The 17,812-nt window shown below is 36.3% G+C and overlaps 1 protein-coding gene across 1 annotated transcript in view; it reads right to left on the reverse strand.

Moving 5' to 3' along the window:
• Positions 1 to 17,812, reverse strand: part of RYR2 (ryanodine receptor 2) — a 727,453-nt gene that overhangs the window by 407,700 nt on the left and 301,941 nt on the right. Inside the window, exons 6-8 of the mRNA XM_049108740.1 lie at positions 12,944 to 13,018; positions 9,988 to 10,066; positions 6,961 to 7,073 (exon numbers count right to left, since the gene is read on the reverse strand). Coding sequence (XP_048964697.1) covers positions 6,961 to 7,073; positions 9,988 to 10,066; positions 12,944 to 13,018 — 267 coding nt within the window. The remainder of the gene's footprint in view (positions 1 to 6,960; positions 7,074 to 9,987; positions 10,067 to 12,943; positions 13,019 to 17,812) is intronic.

Genomic DNA, 17,812 nt, shown 5'->3' on the forward strand with positions numbered 1-17,812 from the left:
CAATTTAATATAATAGCCATTAGGTGGCAATATTTCCTTATACAAAACTGGGACAATAAATTTTCTCCAAAATTCAGATCTTACAAATTTCAGATTTTCCTTCTTAAATAGAAATGCACTATAGTAATATATTTCATATTCTTGAGTGCCATAGTATATGAGTTATCACATGATTGGTAAAGAAAAACAAAATTATGAGTACAGCTAAATGCCTTGTTCATTTTACTAATCATTACTTGGCAGCCTCTAGAACTTCAAATATATAGAGAACAACCACTTTTTCCCTAGAATCATCTCAGTAAACAACAACAGTATTCTCCAATACTTCTCCAATGCTTACAGCCTAATCTTTTAAAGTCTTTAGCTCTCCTAGATTTTCGCCAGAAATCTGACCGTCTTAGCTAGATGAAGAGGAATCAGAGTCATGCCGATATACTCCACAGACCATAAAAAATCATATACAGACCAGAGTACTGTAAAGTTCTCTTACCTAAACATATCACTCTTAAGTCACTTGCAAAAATAGGTATTTCAATATCTTTCTCTTAGGAACAAATCATACAAAGTTTGACATCCGACATGTATGCAGTCATCTTACCCATAGTCTTTCCAATCAAAATTAGAAGTTTACCAGTCAATGCATCAGATTGAGCAAGCCCTTGCTCTGACCCTCTCCTTATCTCAACCAGCTATGTGCCCGTTTACAATCTCTTAGCCGCAGCCTGTCCCACTGACACAAATCCCAGCTGAGATTTGGTTGTTCTATTTCTGACCCTATATTAAAATTCTCTATTTACAAATAAATCATATATGCACTCAGCTTCCACAACCAATAAAAATATATGTTCCTTCAGAGCAATCATCTCATGATGTAATTGTTCTGTGTATTTTTCTTTCCCCATCTCATAAGCTATTAGACACAGGCTCACACCTGTATACCTTGCAGTGAGCAGCATTGTTCATGAAGTATGTGGAGAAGCCAACCAAACCTTCAAAATCAAAGTAGTATAAGCCAAAAAAAATTTGAGGTTATTCCATAGATATTCTTACTTCAATGAGTTGAGTCAAAATGACAACACACACAAACACACACACACACACACACAAATCCATATGGATTTTACCATACCATGAGAAGAGGATTCAAAATACCAGTGCTTATACTTTTACTTTTGAATTTGAGTGAAAGTTCATACCATGTTATGATAAGTAGGCTACTATCATTTATTAATTCATCATGTTTCACTGAACATGCTATGTATGCAGCACTGTATTACATATTAATAGAACACATTATCCTGAGAGTGCTTGTAACATGGAAGGGAAGGTAAAATATACACACAAAATGCTACAGGTCAGCGTTGTTTTGTTTTTTGTTTTTTTAATGTTAGATGAAATGTAATCAAAGTAATACAGGAATTGAGAAAACAGGACGCTTTAGCCAACCTATAGCCAACCTAACTGGAATACACTTCGGTGCGTTGACCCCTGAGGACAGGTGACATCTACACAAGAGAGAAGGTATTTCCTGAGGGATGAGGGGTTTGAAGGCCAGTAGGACTGTTTGGTCTGGGCCACTCATTTCTGTATTTAGAGATGCTGTTCCCAATAAGCTTATACATACAATGATTTGCACATGCGTAATAATAATGTTAATATGCTAAGTGTAGAATGCTTAAAACAGGCCAAAATCTTTATGAAACAATTTCCATTTTGTAAACCAGTTTGGAGGTTTTCATTTTTTAATATACCGGAAACCTCATATTTGGAAGTGGCCTGGACCTCACAACAGGCTGTGATAAGGGGAATGCTGTGACAAAAAGTAGAGGGTATCCAAGGGGCAGAGATATGGGAACATATTGCTCAGCAGAGAGTTTCATCTGTGGGGCTCAGAGCATATATTTAGGAAGACAGTGAGAGATGGATCCGCAGAGAAATCTGGTTCCAGAACAAGGGACTCACACTTGACAAGGAGGAGCCACTATGGAAAAATAATGGGGTGGGGAGGAGGGTTGAGATGTAATTTTCAAATCCTATCTAAGTTAAAAGATAAGTAATATCTATGAATGGACCATAAAAATACAAAAATTTCAGTTTGCTAGAGAAAGTCCAAAAAGCATCCTTAAGATCGTATTATTCCATATAAACTTATCTAGATAATGCTCACCCTTCTCAAGAAAATATCCTGGAGGCATAACTATTTTTGGATGTTTCTAATTCATTTTGCTGCTTAAACAGCACAGGGAAATCTGAGAAAGAACAGGAGCAAGTCAGGCCTGTCCTATTAAATATTCAGAAGGCAGTAACAATTTCAATTACTAAAACTAAGATAAGTTGTCCTTAAAGCAGAACAGATGTTGTCAGAGGGTGAAAGAAAAGCTGGCCTCAGGCTGAAACATGTAACTACTCTAGAATTTACAAACCATTGTAGCATCAACCCACCAGCAAAGATCACTTTGACTCCTCTGTTGATGACACTCCAGATCTAATACCCACAGGCATCCACTGAGGATCTTGTCAAAAAATGCAGATTTGAACTCAGGAAGCAAGCAAATGACAACCAAGGCTGCTGGTTCAAGAATGGCATTTTGAGTAACAGGACAGTTTATAATAGAAGCACAAAATCTCAAACAGGATATTCTAAATCATCTGGCAGAAGTTCTTAACCTGAACTTTGTTAGCTTTGTTAACTTTTAGTTTTCCTTATTATCCTATGCATTTATTTTATGTATTTTAAAGCCTTACAATGACAAGTGGTCAATAAGCTTTCTCAGATTGCCAAAGGGGTCTATGGCACAAAAATTTTTAAGAATATCTGAATCCAACCTTTATCGAATGCATTTATTCAACACATCCATTTCTCTAAGCATCAGGCATTTGGGCCCTGGTGAGCAACATTTGAGACAAATTATCATCCAGTGACAGGGAATAGAAGTAAGCAAGACATATCACCCTGCAAGCTTCATTTGTTTTTTTCTGAGAAAAAAATGAGGGGCACAGAACAGATATGTTTTCCAAATGTAATATTCTATGCTCCCATCACCTGAGCTACAGAGAGAAAAAAAAAGGCTCAGAGTAAATAAATTTTAAAAATGCGATGTTTGATGCAATAATTAGCTTGAAAATATTTATGATTGCTGTCCTTTTAGTTATCGATATTTTTATGCAACTTGAGGCAGTTCAGCAACTTATTCAATGCCATCAAAACACAAAGTAACTCTTAATAGAAATTCAGAGATGGGTAGCGGAGAGGTAGGGAAATGTTTATGAAGCCCAGAAGAGTCTTCTTTAAGCATCTGTCATCATTCTTTTGACTGTGGGGTTCTGCTCTTCCTAATTTACTTTCAGACAGTGGTTTGTTTGGCAATGTTTTCATGGATCTTAAAAACAAAAAAACCCACACCTGTTTCTATAGATGGCCTAATTAAGAAAAAAAATTTTTAAAAATCTATGTTTCCAATGCAAGCAATCCAATCCATGGGTTGAAGACTTCTTTGTGCACCAGGGTTATTTCATGTCCTTCTAAACCAATAAAAATTGTTCTGTATGCTTTACCTTATTTTGTTTAGTTTGAAATAGACACAGTCAGCAATACCTACTTGGCCATGTTTTCTCTACTTTAAATTTTTTGTGTCTCCTATATTTAAGCTGCTTTGCCCAAGTCTTCTTTAAAAGAAAAACTAAGTAGTTCCACTATGAGCAAAGGCATTTTTCCTACTCTTGGCTATCCCTGAAATGAGGATTAAGATATCATTCCATATTAGAATATGAAACAGCCAGATGAGAAGACAGTATTTGGATGAGTGGTTTATAACCATTTCTAGAGATAAGACACTTTATTCGCAGGAAATCATATGCAGAGATCCAGCATGGAAACAGGAGGGCAGAGCCCGGGGCTCCCAGTGCCCAGCACAGCACCCTTTTCCATCCATGAGTCACCTCTGCAGAGCACAGGATGAAAATCAGGCCTTTAAAGCCCATTTCAGCCAGTTAGCCCCCCAACATTTATGAGCTATATTAGAATACCAAATGCACATTTCGATAGCTTAACCTCAGCTTAACTACCACAGTTAGTGGACAGAAAACAGATCAAAGGTCAATATAGACACTCATGACCAAAAGTTACAAATCCAAGGACTTGAAATTTATAGTAGTTTTAACTAACGTGTGTTCAGCCAAAGTTCTTGTTTACTTTTAAGCACATCAGCAACTTCCCAGAATGTGAATCTGGCTTTCCATGATAGACCTTTACCTAAAATCCACTCTACTACTCCCTTCACTGCTCTCTTCCCAACCTTCTTTTCTGGTTCAATATCTGCCCTTTCCTTAACCATTCTTAGTAAGTACAAACTTCCCAGGTAAATAGTGGTTAGTGACTCATAAGCAATTCTTCAATGTACCATTCACAAAGCTACAAGTCTTGCGTGGATCAAAGCATTTAATCCTCTCAACGTCCCTTGTGAGCTCGGTTCTTTATTATCAGCACACTGCAGATGAAGAAACTGAAGAGTTTTAGGAAGTTATATGATTGGCCCAGGCTCATACTTACCAGGCCTTCCACCAATAAACAAATATACAGACACAGAGAGCCCAATCTTAGTTATCCAGTTTCAGTATGTAGATTATTCCAACTACCATATTCCCAAGTCCCTTTCACCCCTTCACTTCTTGCCTATATGCCACTTTCTCTAGATCCTTCTAATCAACCACCGTGGCAATTTGGGATAATAATGAACCATCTCCATATCCTTTGCCCATAATGTAAACTGTGACACTTACTTACTGCTTTGTAATATTCTCATACAGTTTCACATGTGTTTGGTTCATTTTTTCCACTCATTCTCTGAGGGTAGAAACCATGTGCCATGTACCCTTGGTCCTTCCTGTGGTTTCTACAATATGCTAGGTGCATAGAGATGAACAGTAAAAGCAGTGACTTCATTACCAAATGAAAATGAAACCTGAACAGTCAGGTTAGCCATCGTTTGTAGCACTCAAATATTACCAGAAAAGGAACTTGCATAAATTGGCCAAAATGCAGCTTGAAAAGAAGTTGTGAATTTCATTAATCTTGAGGTTTATTTATTTCTAAAGGCAAAAGAAGGTGAACCTCATGCATTATGATTATTGCTATTATGTGTATAGTGCTTTTTCAATCAAACCATATTCAAATTCATTGTGTTATTGCTTCATCCAGAAACCTTGTGTTAAGTATAATCATCACCATTTTGCAAGGGAGAAAGCCAGAACTCCAGGGATTAAGTGACTCTCTCAGACATGTGGTGGGAGAATTGATGCTAGAAGCCCTCACCCCTGTAAGATTGCGAGTTTTCTACTCCTTTGGTGCATAATGATGACATTATGTCAAGTAAAGTCTGCCATGGAGTGTGAAGTACAAGTCATACAGCAAAAAACATGAACAGTTATGCCAAAATCAAAATAAGATATGTGTATCTTTAAAAGTGTGCACGGATTATTTTTAGCTTCTATTGGTTTCCATGTAAAACTACAACTGAAAATGTCTGTCTCCTCATCAAGATGTACAGCATTTTAATACAGTATTTTAAAAAGCATAGGCATACAGCAAGTGCTTAATAAATGCTTATTTCACAGGCTGACACACTTGTATTTTCCTAGAAATGTGGATGGTGCCGGTTTCCACCTGCACTGGTTACAAGGCAAAACGAGAGACCTGCTCCAGGCCTCCTTTTAGCTAGGCAATGCTAGATGTTCCATTTAACTTAACACTCCCTGTCAGTTACACGAACACTGTTCCATCATTTCCCTGTCTTCATCATTACTTCCTTCCACAGAGCAAGTAAAACAAAACCGTTCTCACTTCAAAATTGGAATTAAATGTTTTGGTAAGCAAAAACTGACTTCCAATACCCCCAAATCCCCACTAATTCCATGTTCATAGAGCAAGGAGTGCCAACTACCTACTTAATTCTAAATCAAGAACACACAAATAATATTTTGATTTATGGCTGTCAGAAGACACTTTCTATAAACCGGTGTCTGCTTAACTGAAACCATGTTTTACTTCTGATTTTTATTTCAATCATCATCCACTATGATGTTTGGAATTTTTCATAGAAATATTCATGTAAAGTTTATAATACCCCATTTAATCTTAAATTACTTTTTAAAGAATATTTAAGTCTTCTCTACACCCAAAGTGGGGCTTGAACTCATAGCCCCAGGATTAAGAGTCACATGCTTTACCAACTGAGTCAACCAAGCATTGCTGTTTGTCTGACTACTTTTCCAACCTTAAATAAAAAAAATATTTTCCACTGGTGTCCTTCACACTCCCACTGATTTCACTCTTCTGCGAATATGATTATTCTTTAGCAAAAATACAGTCTACTAAGTACATTAAATCAAACATATAATGGCCTTGCCACAAAAATAAAATACACCTTCAAAGATCAAACAAACTTCTTTTTCATTCCCCTATTTCTAATCCCTGCCCTCTGAAACAATGCTGTGTGGATGAGACTGGAACTGCTTTTCATTTTCCCTATTTCTCCTTTCTCACCAGGGCATGAGCCTCTCCATATTTATAACCTGCTTTCATGAATGTCAAAATAGGTAATCACAAACTCATTAATATAGCCTTCTTCAGCGGGCACAGAATAAGGTATGCAGAATTTTGAATTCATAATGAAACCGTGTTCACATGCCATTAATACAATAATCCAAGAACAGGTGCCATCAGGATCATGAACACACAAACTAAGCGTACAGGAAGCCTGTCTAAATAAACTTGGGAGGCCACATTTGCACAAAGGTCATAGTATCCCTCTACTTATGGAGTTGTCACTCATCAAAGACAGATATGGACTTATTTCTAAGCAACTTCCCTAGATAATTTGCAATCTGTGGTTTACAGAGAAAGTTGCGTTGGGCTGTGCCTTATTCTATCACCAAACTGCATGACCAAACGATCCCACTTACCAGATACCTCTCAGAGGACACACTGACTAAGATGAGGTCATCTCCAACTCGAACCTTTTCTCCTTCCGACCGCTGCTTAGAGGCAGGGTGAATAGTCCACCAGCAAGCCTCACCTGCAGGATGAGCATAAAGAGATACCTCTTACTTTAAAATCAATTCTTTGCCAGTGCCCCCAAAATAAAAAAGAGCGATAAAATAAGGCTTACAAATCAGCCTCTTGAAAATAAATAAAATGGTCTGTCCGACACAGCTTCCAGAAGTTTGAGATTTACTGCAAGTTCATCTCACAGACCATGAAAATCAAAAGGCTTAGGCCAAATTAGCTTAGGATAAAGACATATTGAAATGCAAAGATTCTTTTCATGGAATCCAGTTGTGGCATTTTGCAAAGTTTGGTGTCTCTCCCCTCTACTAAGAGTTGCTATAAGGATATTTATTTACCCCATAGGCCAAATTTACCAGTGATGCTCATCTTACTGCATTCTTTATATAATCACATGCTCACTGCTCTCTGTACTAACATCTAGTTTTCTGGCACATGATTTTCAAAAGGACTTGGAGTGTTGTAATGCGAAAATTGTGTTACAGCTATCTTAAAACTCTGTACTCTTGTGGGATATGGATTAAAAATAGATACAAAGGGTTGTCACTGAAATTGTACTCTTCTGTGCCTTGTTTTATTCTTTAATATGTGGTAGTTTTCACTAATCTAAGGGTAAAATATAAGAGAATCCTACTATGTAAGGATACATTCTAAAAATATCTGGGTACACATTAAATCAAATCATATCTTCTAGAAAAAGTCAAGCATAAGCCTTATGAGCCACATATCAATTCGGTCTCCAGTCCCATTAGCTAAGATAAAAACTTAAGCAAACCATTCTTTAATCTATCTATAGTCCCTTTTAGAGTCTAAATGTAAGTTCTATTCAAAAATGAAAAGTTTTTCAGTGATATCTGTTATGTAATACTTATTCTGCCCCTGTGACCAGCTTTATTATTTTTCCCTAACACATAATGTTTTCTTCTTTACTAATTCCCCAATGTCAGAATTTAAGTTCCATAACCCTATGTTTCGTTCACTGGGGTTCCCTCATCTCCTACTAGCATACTGTAGGCACTAAAATAAAAATTCATTTTGCATAACTGTGTAAATTAATTACCCAATAACATTTCTTAAGCATTCTTACAACCAGTATGTATGTCCTGAGATGCTTTTTCTTTTTTTTTTAAGATTTTGTTTATTTATTCATGAGAGACAGAGAGAGAGGCAGAGAGACACAGGCAGAGGGAGAAGCAGGCAGAGGGAGAAGCAGGCTCCATGCAGGGAGCCTGACATGGGACTCGATCCCAGGTCTCTAGGATCACGCCCTGGGCTGAAGACAGTGCTAAACCACTGAGCCATTCGGGCTGCCCCTGAGATGCTTTTCTTAAATGAACCACAGTCTTATTTGAATGTCATCTTACAGGATCTGTTATTCATTCAATTCACATTTTCAGAGTTGCAGGGAATTTTCATTCATTCACTCAAACATTTACAAAGTCCCCACTATTGGTTAATCATTTCTTTAGTAGCTGGGGGGATACATCAATCAACAAGGAAGAAAAGCCATCTGCCTTTTTTAATATGATCAAGGTAGGCACATAACAAAAAATACAGTAATTCAGCAATTCAGAAAAAGTAAAAAGTAGCATAATAGGGTTGGACATGGGGGAGGGACTGCCTTGTTTTGTTGTTTTGATTGTTACATAATCGTCTCAATATATGAAAACAAATTACAGATCCTGCATGTCCTTTACTCCTTTTGAGAGAGAAAACTGAAGACTTTTTCACACAACTGATGCTGAAGTAAATTGAAAGAGAAAAATTTTAAAAATGAGTAAAAATACAGAGGAATGACTGAGCTGCTATAAAATGAAATAAAAATCCAAACAGTATTTATCTTGCAGTGCCTGGGTGCCTCAGTTGGTTAAATGACCAACTCTTGGTTTCAGCTCAGGTCAGGATCTCAGGGTAAGCATGGGGCTCCATGCTCAGCAGGTAATCTGCTTCTCCCTCTCCCTCTGCCAGCACCTCTAAAATAAATAAATAAAATTAAATTAAAAAAAAAACAACAAAACCAGTATTTACCTTTTTGGTGCCTAGGATTCTGGAATTTGTCATGCATGGTGATATGTTGGTCTATTAACAGTTAATTAGGTTAGTAAGTGTTACTTTATTCTTAGCCATTTTTTGTCTGTGAAAAATTTAGAGTATGGGAAATTAGGAAGGAGGAAGGAAGGGGGTAGGTGTGATAGCTTGATCCCACCCGTGAAAGGAACTGCTGAGTAAGATGTGGTCTATTTCCCTCCTTTTTTTTTTTTCTACTTGGTTTTTTATTTATTTTTAATTCCAAAAGTCATGCATGCTCATTGTAAAAGATTAAATAAATCACACTGGAGGTATATAAAGTGTAAAGTCCTCATAGCACTGAGAACAGAAACATAAATAGAGCCTATGTCCTATTTCAATTCTCTGAAAAGATAAATGTGTTAATGTATACATTTTTTTTTGTTTCAAAATACAAAAATACACTAGTATTTGGAAATATAGGCCTTTGGACAGAGCAATGAAGCAGACTTTCATTTCCTCCCTTTTATGCTTGACTGCTGACATTGAGTATGATACATTTTTTTGACTTAAAATATTTTTAAGGTAAAAGATGAAGGAGATGTGCAGTAATATTTCATGAACTGATCCATGCACACTAATATGGTCAACAGCCAGTAATGTATGTAATAAGCATTGTTTTTCTATCCAAGTCCCTAAAAAGAATAAGGTTTGAGGTATACTTTGAACATAAAGCAATAGGAACAGTATACTTCCTCCTTCTACTAAAAACTTTCCTTTAAAGGTCATTCGGTTTTTCCCTGACTCCATCCATAAGAACATTTATCTAACGTATCTCTGTGTCCTATCACTTCTTCCAGTCCAAGCCCTGCCATGCCCTCACTAAATACAGCCTCACTGGTGACTACAGTGCTCACCTGTTGTGTCCTCTTGCAAGCCAACATCAAAGGCCAGTTTATCAGTTGAAGACCGGGAGGTGGAGAGGCAGCACAGATACTAAAAGATACAGAATCAGTAGTTGTCACTAAACATTTATAATCCTATGGGAGTCTAATTCTGACGCATAGTTTGGTATCAGTAAACCTCTATCGATCTTTTTCTTCATATCTGGATGCTTCTGTGCAGAACCCAGGTTTTTCATCGTCTGAGGTAGAACAACACTTATGCAGCAGTCATTAGGAGCAATGTTCTAAAGGAGATGAACTCTTTTTCCCTCTCCCTCATGAAAAGACTAAGGAAATGTGTTCTGTCAGGAAAAGAAGAAACATAACTGGGTATATGTTTGTATGTCTCTCACTTCATGGATATTCATGATCATAAGCAAAAGTACAACCTGATCTGACAGTTGGAAATCTCTCTTCCAAACAGAAATTTGAAAACTATTCACTCTCATCTCCTACTTTTGTTTTCATTTTTAAGTTTTTATTCTCTGAAATCCATCTGGAATTTATTTTGGTGCACAGCATGTCACCTCACTGCAGTGAGGTTTTATCGTGTGTGTGTGTGTGTGTGTGTGTGTGTGTGTGTTTATTGCAACACCATCATCGCCTTAAATCTCCCCTCCTCTTTCAGTTTCCCTAATTGTATTTTCTTGTACATAAAGTTTCAGATAATTTGTCAGTTCAACTCCCTTAACCTCCATCCCAAACTCCAAAATCTTGTTAGCTGGTATAAGAATGAGGACACAAGGATGAATGCAGTATGAGGTCAAGATACACTACAATCTATAGCAAACAAGTGTTCGATCCACAAGTACAGGAGCCCTGCAAAGAGTACTCAGAGACAATTCAGGCATTGAGCAAGCCTAGATCTCCCAGAGTCACTGGACCAATAATGTAAAGCCTAGAAAATTCTTATTGTGAAATTGGTCCATCCATCTCAGCAAGTGTCTATAAGTGTGAGGAGGAAGGAAATGAACTAATCAGGGGATAGATGTGCTGGCATATTAAGTGGAAGTCAGTGCTATGGGGATACAAAATCAAATTGACCTGGAGATTCCAATTTCTGTCTTTTGACTGCAAACCACTGGCTCTCAGAGTTATAGAAAAGATACATCAGAGGTCCTCAAACATTGTTCTTAGTCACTGTAGGAATATGAGTTTAACCTTGAGAAAGGCTGCCCATGGTGGTACCTGAGGTTTTCTGCCTTTATCCTGTTAAAGTTCTCTGTGATATTTGCAATAATATTACAATACTAGGCACTGTAACTATTAACATATATTTTTTCTTCCCATAATGTTCACAGCAACTATGAGGTAGGTAATATAATTATTCCACTAAATGTTCATTAAGTTCCATGAGGACAAGGACATGACCTTATTCACTACTATATCCAGTACCCTGAACAGTGCCTAGAACACAGTAAGTGCTAAATAATATTTATTGAATAGATGAATAAAATTTTAACATGCAATTATAGCCTTAAAGAAGTTCAACACAGTATCCAAGGCTGAACACCATATAGGAAAGTGAGCCTGAACCTAGATCTACTGACCAAGTCCAGGATCCTAACCTTGTTTTCTTAAAACAGACCCTCTTATTTATTATTTAATGCAGTTTTTATGTTTTGATTGGTATTAGAAATAGAAGTCTTTCCATGAATTTTGAATTCATGATTGCTGTATGCAAATAGGTTGTATTTATACATTTCTCTAGTATCCAGCTACTTTATTAGAGTACATTCCTTAATTTTATTTCATATCTTGCTGTGTCAGCCAAGATTTCTGGAACATCAGATAGGTATTTTCGGTTTTATTTATTTATTTGTTTGTTTGTTTGAATTAGTTTTGTCAAGAATCACTTTAGTGTGTGACAATTAAGATTGATGTTCATTACTGGTTTGACATTTATATTTTCTTTATCATGAGAAATGAATCATCACTGCTTAGTTTTTATTAGAAATAGATGTTGAATTTTATTAGATCCTTTTTCAGCACCTGTTAAGATGATCACAATTTTCTTATTTGATTCTATTTATATGATGAAGCACACTAATAAAAATGGTATTAAGTCATCATTAAAATCGTATCTATACTTTTCCCATACTTCTCTTCCTATTCTTTTGAATTCTTAACCAGAATTTTAAGTCAGATATTCACACTGGTATTTGTGATTAGGATTGACAATTTTTAATATGTTTTGGGTACTGATATTGCGGCTATGCTTAGTTACCTGTTCTTGTATGATTTAAATACTACCAGAATTATCTTCATCCTAAAAGGGATAATCAATTATATTATGCTTCCAAATGCTGGGCTATTTAAATAATGTGAAAAATGCTTATGCTACAATAATATGTTTTTAAAAATCAGGATATAAGTTTGGTTTTGTGGTAAGATCTCAATTATGTAAAAAAGAAATTCTCAAGAACAGAAAAGATTACAATTTTTAAAAAGTCCCCACTTTCATTAACATGATCTGTAATTTCCAAATTTTATAAAATGAATATGTATTGCTTTCATAACTTAATAAAGCTTTCAAAAGAATAGAATGACTATAAAAATATATAAAAGTGCAAATATATACCTAGATAGATAGATGGAAATGTATATGGATACCTATACCTATAAGGATAACCCATATTGGATACAGCTTTTTTATCTTATCAAATATTTTGTATTTGATTCTTACGCCTCCCTCCTCCTAAAATCAGTCTATTAAAAGTCACAAGTGATAGAACTGAGGACTTTACAGATCATCTAAGCTAACTCTCATTTTATAAATGAGAAAATTAAAGAGGACACAAAGATATTAAAGAACACATACAATTACAGAATTCATTAATACTATCACTAGAAATACTATTACTAACATTTCCTGATGATGTATATCTAAACAGACCCTATGAGAGATGATATCCAAATGCCTACTCACCATACCACTGTAGGAATGGCGTAGCAATATGGCATGTCCATACAGAAGTGTTCGATGACCACCACCTTGAGCAGTCTGTGTAGAAAACAGAAAGGATCAACAAGAAAAAAAAAAAAGAGTAAACTTAACTAAGTCAGTAAAATACTCTCTTGTTATCAAGGAAAAGTTTAGTGGGAAAGCATAACATACACCTAAGCAAAGTTCTATCATAAGAATATTTAAATTGGAGTGAGGCTATCAAGGAAATCTCTACTGTAGCTACAGTTGATCTAGTCCTCAAAGAATAAACTTGATTTTGGTAATTATCATAATTTATAATTATTTATTAGTTATTTATTGTCTGTATTTCCCATTATATTGTGACCTGCATTGGGTAGGGGCTATGGTACTTTATTCACCATCCTTTTCCAGGTTCTCAGCAAAAATGCATGGGACACAATAAGGACTAGAAAAATACCTGCTAAATGAATGAATCTTCTTAAAACACAAAACTGATCAAACCATCTACAGGTTTAAGACTTTTATCATGCCTTCCAATTGTTTTTAAAAGAGTTCACATTTTTTTTTATATGAAAGAGGCATGCTTCTCAAATTTTAGCATGCTTACAAATCACCAGGAGAACTCAGGATAGACAGTGATGATGTTAACTTGTGTATGTGGACTTTAAGAAGTGAAGAAAGTACATTAATATCTAATACTACTATACTCTTTTCACTCAGAAGATACCTCTCCCTATTGTTCCATACAATTTCTTAAAATATTTTCTTAAAATAAAAAATAATTTACATGTTATGCTCAAAAGACCACAGAATCGTTCTTAGAACAGGTATGGAAAGGTATTCAAATAAGAAAAACTGCTTTTAAAAAAAGGAGACTCACTTTTCTCATTTCCTGAGAGTAAAAGGGAAAATGTCTACTTTGCAAAAACATAGTCCTCCTCAGAACTTGTCTTATCTGGATCACTTTGATAGGAGCTTGGCTTTTCATATCATACGTGGGCTCCAAAGTCATAAAATACTGCCGTGCTTGAATAACACTCGACAGTCATACCAATCAAAACAACATTTTTAAGAAATGAAAGAAAAGGCCTCAGATTTAACCCAAAGTGGAAAGTACTCCTTTTAATCTAAGACTTTGCCTATATAGTTCACTTATATATAATACACATACACACACACACACAAAGACACAAATGTTCAAGTTGGTGAAGCTAATGCAGATAGTGTAGTGTCTGAATTTCAACTATAGATTTTATGCAATTAGACAATTATGCATTTTACACTGTAGATTGCCTCACCACTTAAATACAAATCTATGCCACAGATTTGGATTTAGTAGAACTCCCATCAAAGTAGGCAGATAACCCACACTAAGCTAACTTTGTTGCTTAAGAGAGCACTGTTAACACAAAGAGAATGCAACTTCTGTCTCAGGGTCTGCACTACTTGCCCTCTAACTTGTCATTTTAAAAGATACTATTCTGGGGCACCTGGGTGGCTCAGTGGTTGAGCATCTGCCTTTGGCTCAGGTTGTGGTCCTGGGGTCCTGGGATCCGGTCCCACAACAGGGTCCCTGCATGGAGCCTGCTTCTCCCTCTGCCTGTGTCTCTGCCTCTCTCTCTGTATCACGCATGAATAAATAAATAAGATCTTTAAAAAAATTAAAATAAAAGATACCACTCTACCTGACTCCAAATCAGAAAAAAAAAAAAAAGTGTAATTTCCATTCTTGAGCAGAGTGGATAACCCGTTCCGTTCACAGTCAATAAACATTTGTCAAAAAAATTACGCATGTGAGATGTATCCAAAAAGGTACCTTAGTTCTTTTCTGTGTTTTCTGATTTGGTCAGTCATATTAGTTTTTTTTGTTAAATTTGGCCTGGTCCTTGCTTTCATTTAAGTGAGCAAATATTTAGGGACTACACCACTGTTGTAGGGAACTTCTGGTACCTTTAAGGTCATTCTTTCAAGGTTCTACAACACTGTGCTTATGTGGACGGTGGAATCCCCTGGAGCAATTTCAATGAGTAAAAGATCATCACTGCTGGGTGATGAATTACTTCAGTACCCCAGAACAAAATGTCCGTTTTCACTTTAGTCCCCCAAACCTAAACCTATAAGCATTCAGATATATGACCATATTATGCTATCAGAATCCTGCTAGGACCAACTAGATAGAAGTCCATCAAGCTCATGGAGCAGGAAGCTCAAAGCTGGCCTGCCTCTCAAGATCACACATGGGAAAAGATAATCTTGGCATTTTGTGAAGTCAATATGTTACCTGTTGGTAGATACTCTACCCATATCTACACATGGGTAGAGTAAGTAGAGCTTTCAAATGTACCAACTGAAAAAAGAAGTGGAGTGTGTGTGGGGGGGTCTTTTTCCTTTCTGTGTATGTCATTTATCTGACAATTCTCTGTCCTCCCCATTGGCCTTCCCCATTCCCCCCATTTGTACAGTACAAGCAATAAAGACACTCATTGGAAAAAAAAAAGTGGGAAATGAAATTTTCTATAAGGCAAATAACCTTTCAATTTACACTAATGCCATCTATACTTCAACTAGTCCTGCTAATTCTCCAGTAAGTATTATAAGAGAGAAATACTCTGTCCTACTTGTTCAAAAAGTCAGAAGTCCACCATCTGAGAGGTACGGTACACCTGATGCCAAGGGTATTATGCATAATAAGCTTATGCAATGCTTTCTTCTGCATCGAGAATGAATGTTTTCTCTGAAAATCCTATTTACTCACTCAACAATTATATACTGGATCCCATGTAGGTTCCTTCAAATATTTGCAAACTAACAGCAAAGAAAATGAAGTTTAAGAATTAATTCTTTATATTTTCTTAATGCCTCCAACTATGTGATGGATTATCAGATCCTCTTCATAAAAGTATTGCCTGAAATGTACAGCCTTTGAAGTATATTTCCAGGTGTGACTTAGGCCCTACCTGTCCCTGAAAATACAGCTGTCAATCACCACAGCCTAGCCCTATCTCTGTGGTCGCTAAGCCTGTGGTACAAGTAGTGAGCAGGCCCCAAGCAGAACTGGAATCCAGAAGTCAACTTCTGCTAGACTACTGTCCTCTCCTGTAGATGATGGGGTCTACATGAAGGTGCTGCTGCCCTCTTAGGGAAAATAGCAACAACGAAAACATTAACAGCTATCATCTCCAAATTCTCTACATATTCCCGATGTTGGAGAGCTAGGCATCAGTTATGAAAAGGTAAAAATTGACTTTTTTTAACATATCAATTAAAAACATGTTTTCGGTTCTGTGTGTGGGTTTGGTCTCATTACTTCTGAAATGACTGACAAGCTTAATGATACACAACAGTGTAAAAAACAAGAGCTCGTGAGCTCTAGGTGGATAAAAGAGTCCTGAGTACATTCAAACAAAATCTAAGCACCATTGCTGTATGTATTCTAAATCAACCTCATCTCAAGTTTTACACAAATTATCTTAATTTAGTATTAATAGGCATTTCTACGCCTCTAGCTGGCCAGGATCTTGCCAAAGATGTCCAATTAGGGGATCCATTTTATAAGTAAAAGCTTTTATGTAAATGCTTCTACATTTACATTTATTTAGAACAATATGTAGTCAATGGGCATAATTTATTCATCTGTTCTCCTCTGTGGGAAGGGAGACAAATTGGATCACTGTAACTACATCTGAAGTATTACTGTCAAAAGCTTAAAATGTGAGCAGAAAAGCATAAAACATAAAACCATAATAGCAATGACTTAGATAAACTAAAGGAGTTTATAGGCACATAAAAATTACCAGCACTATGTTTCTGTTGTTTGGGTTGTCTTTTGTTGTTGTTTTTGGTATTTTGTTTTGTTTTGTTTTTGGCTCTGTGTTCTTTAAATCTGTGTTTGTGTTATATATTAGTTTATTAGCATGTCTCTAGTATGGCTGCTGTTTAAAACTCTAATTTACTAACCATATAATATCTAAATATTTTATGGTTTTTTGTTTTTCTAGTTTTTTTTTCTGTACAGAAGTGCTATGTTAACAAATGTAGGACATTACTCATAATTCCAGGTCCTTTTATGCAAATTTTTTTAATAAGTCAGACTACAGAACTTCTCTATAGTCCTTGACTGCTATGACATAACATGCCATTTAGAAGTAAAATAGTGAAATCTTAACAGTAATGTATTATTGCAGGTAATACTTAGCTACACTGCCAAAATTTAAAACAACAGGTAACAACAATAAGAAATTCACATTTGAGAACTCCTTTTATTGTGTTCAGCTATTAAAGCAGAGAAGCTTTCCAGTTTACCTTCAAATACTAATAGTAAAACTTGAGAAATGAGTTGTTCCAGGGAGAAAAATAGAAAAATATCTCCATGCCTAAGCTTTCATATCATCTGAAAAGGACCTAAAACTGCAAATCTGAACAGCACAAGATCAACCAGAGCCACACAGAATTACAGAGTCTGGTGTTCTGGTCAACCTATGGGTCCCCCAGTACCAGGAGATACTCCTAGTCCTGCCATCTTTATTACAGAGTCTGGTGTTCTGGTCAACCTATGGGTCCCCCAGTACCAGGAGATACTCCTAGTCCTGCCATCTTTAATAGCAAATCACATAACAGACTCACAGGATGACTATAATAACTAATGAGAAATCTGGCTTTGGTTCGCAAAATAAATGTGTCTGACAAAGTCAATTTAACATTGTCAAGACAGCCACTTGGCACTAGATGGTTTACTTCTGATAGGGTCTTAACCAAAAGTCTCCAAGTGGCGGGGGAGGGGGGGCAGATCTAACATCTATTGCAGTACGAACCAACCATTGTGCCCAAGAGCAGAAATGGGCTCCCACCACAAGCAAGCATCTGTCTGTT

This window comes from Canis lupus, chromosome 4, assembly GCF_003254725.2.
Source record: "Canis lupus dingo isolate Sandy chromosome 4, ASM325472v2, whole genome shotgun sequence".
NCBI classification, from domain to species: domain Eukaryota; kingdom Metazoa; phylum Chordata; class Mammalia; order Carnivora; family Canidae; genus Canis; species Canis lupus.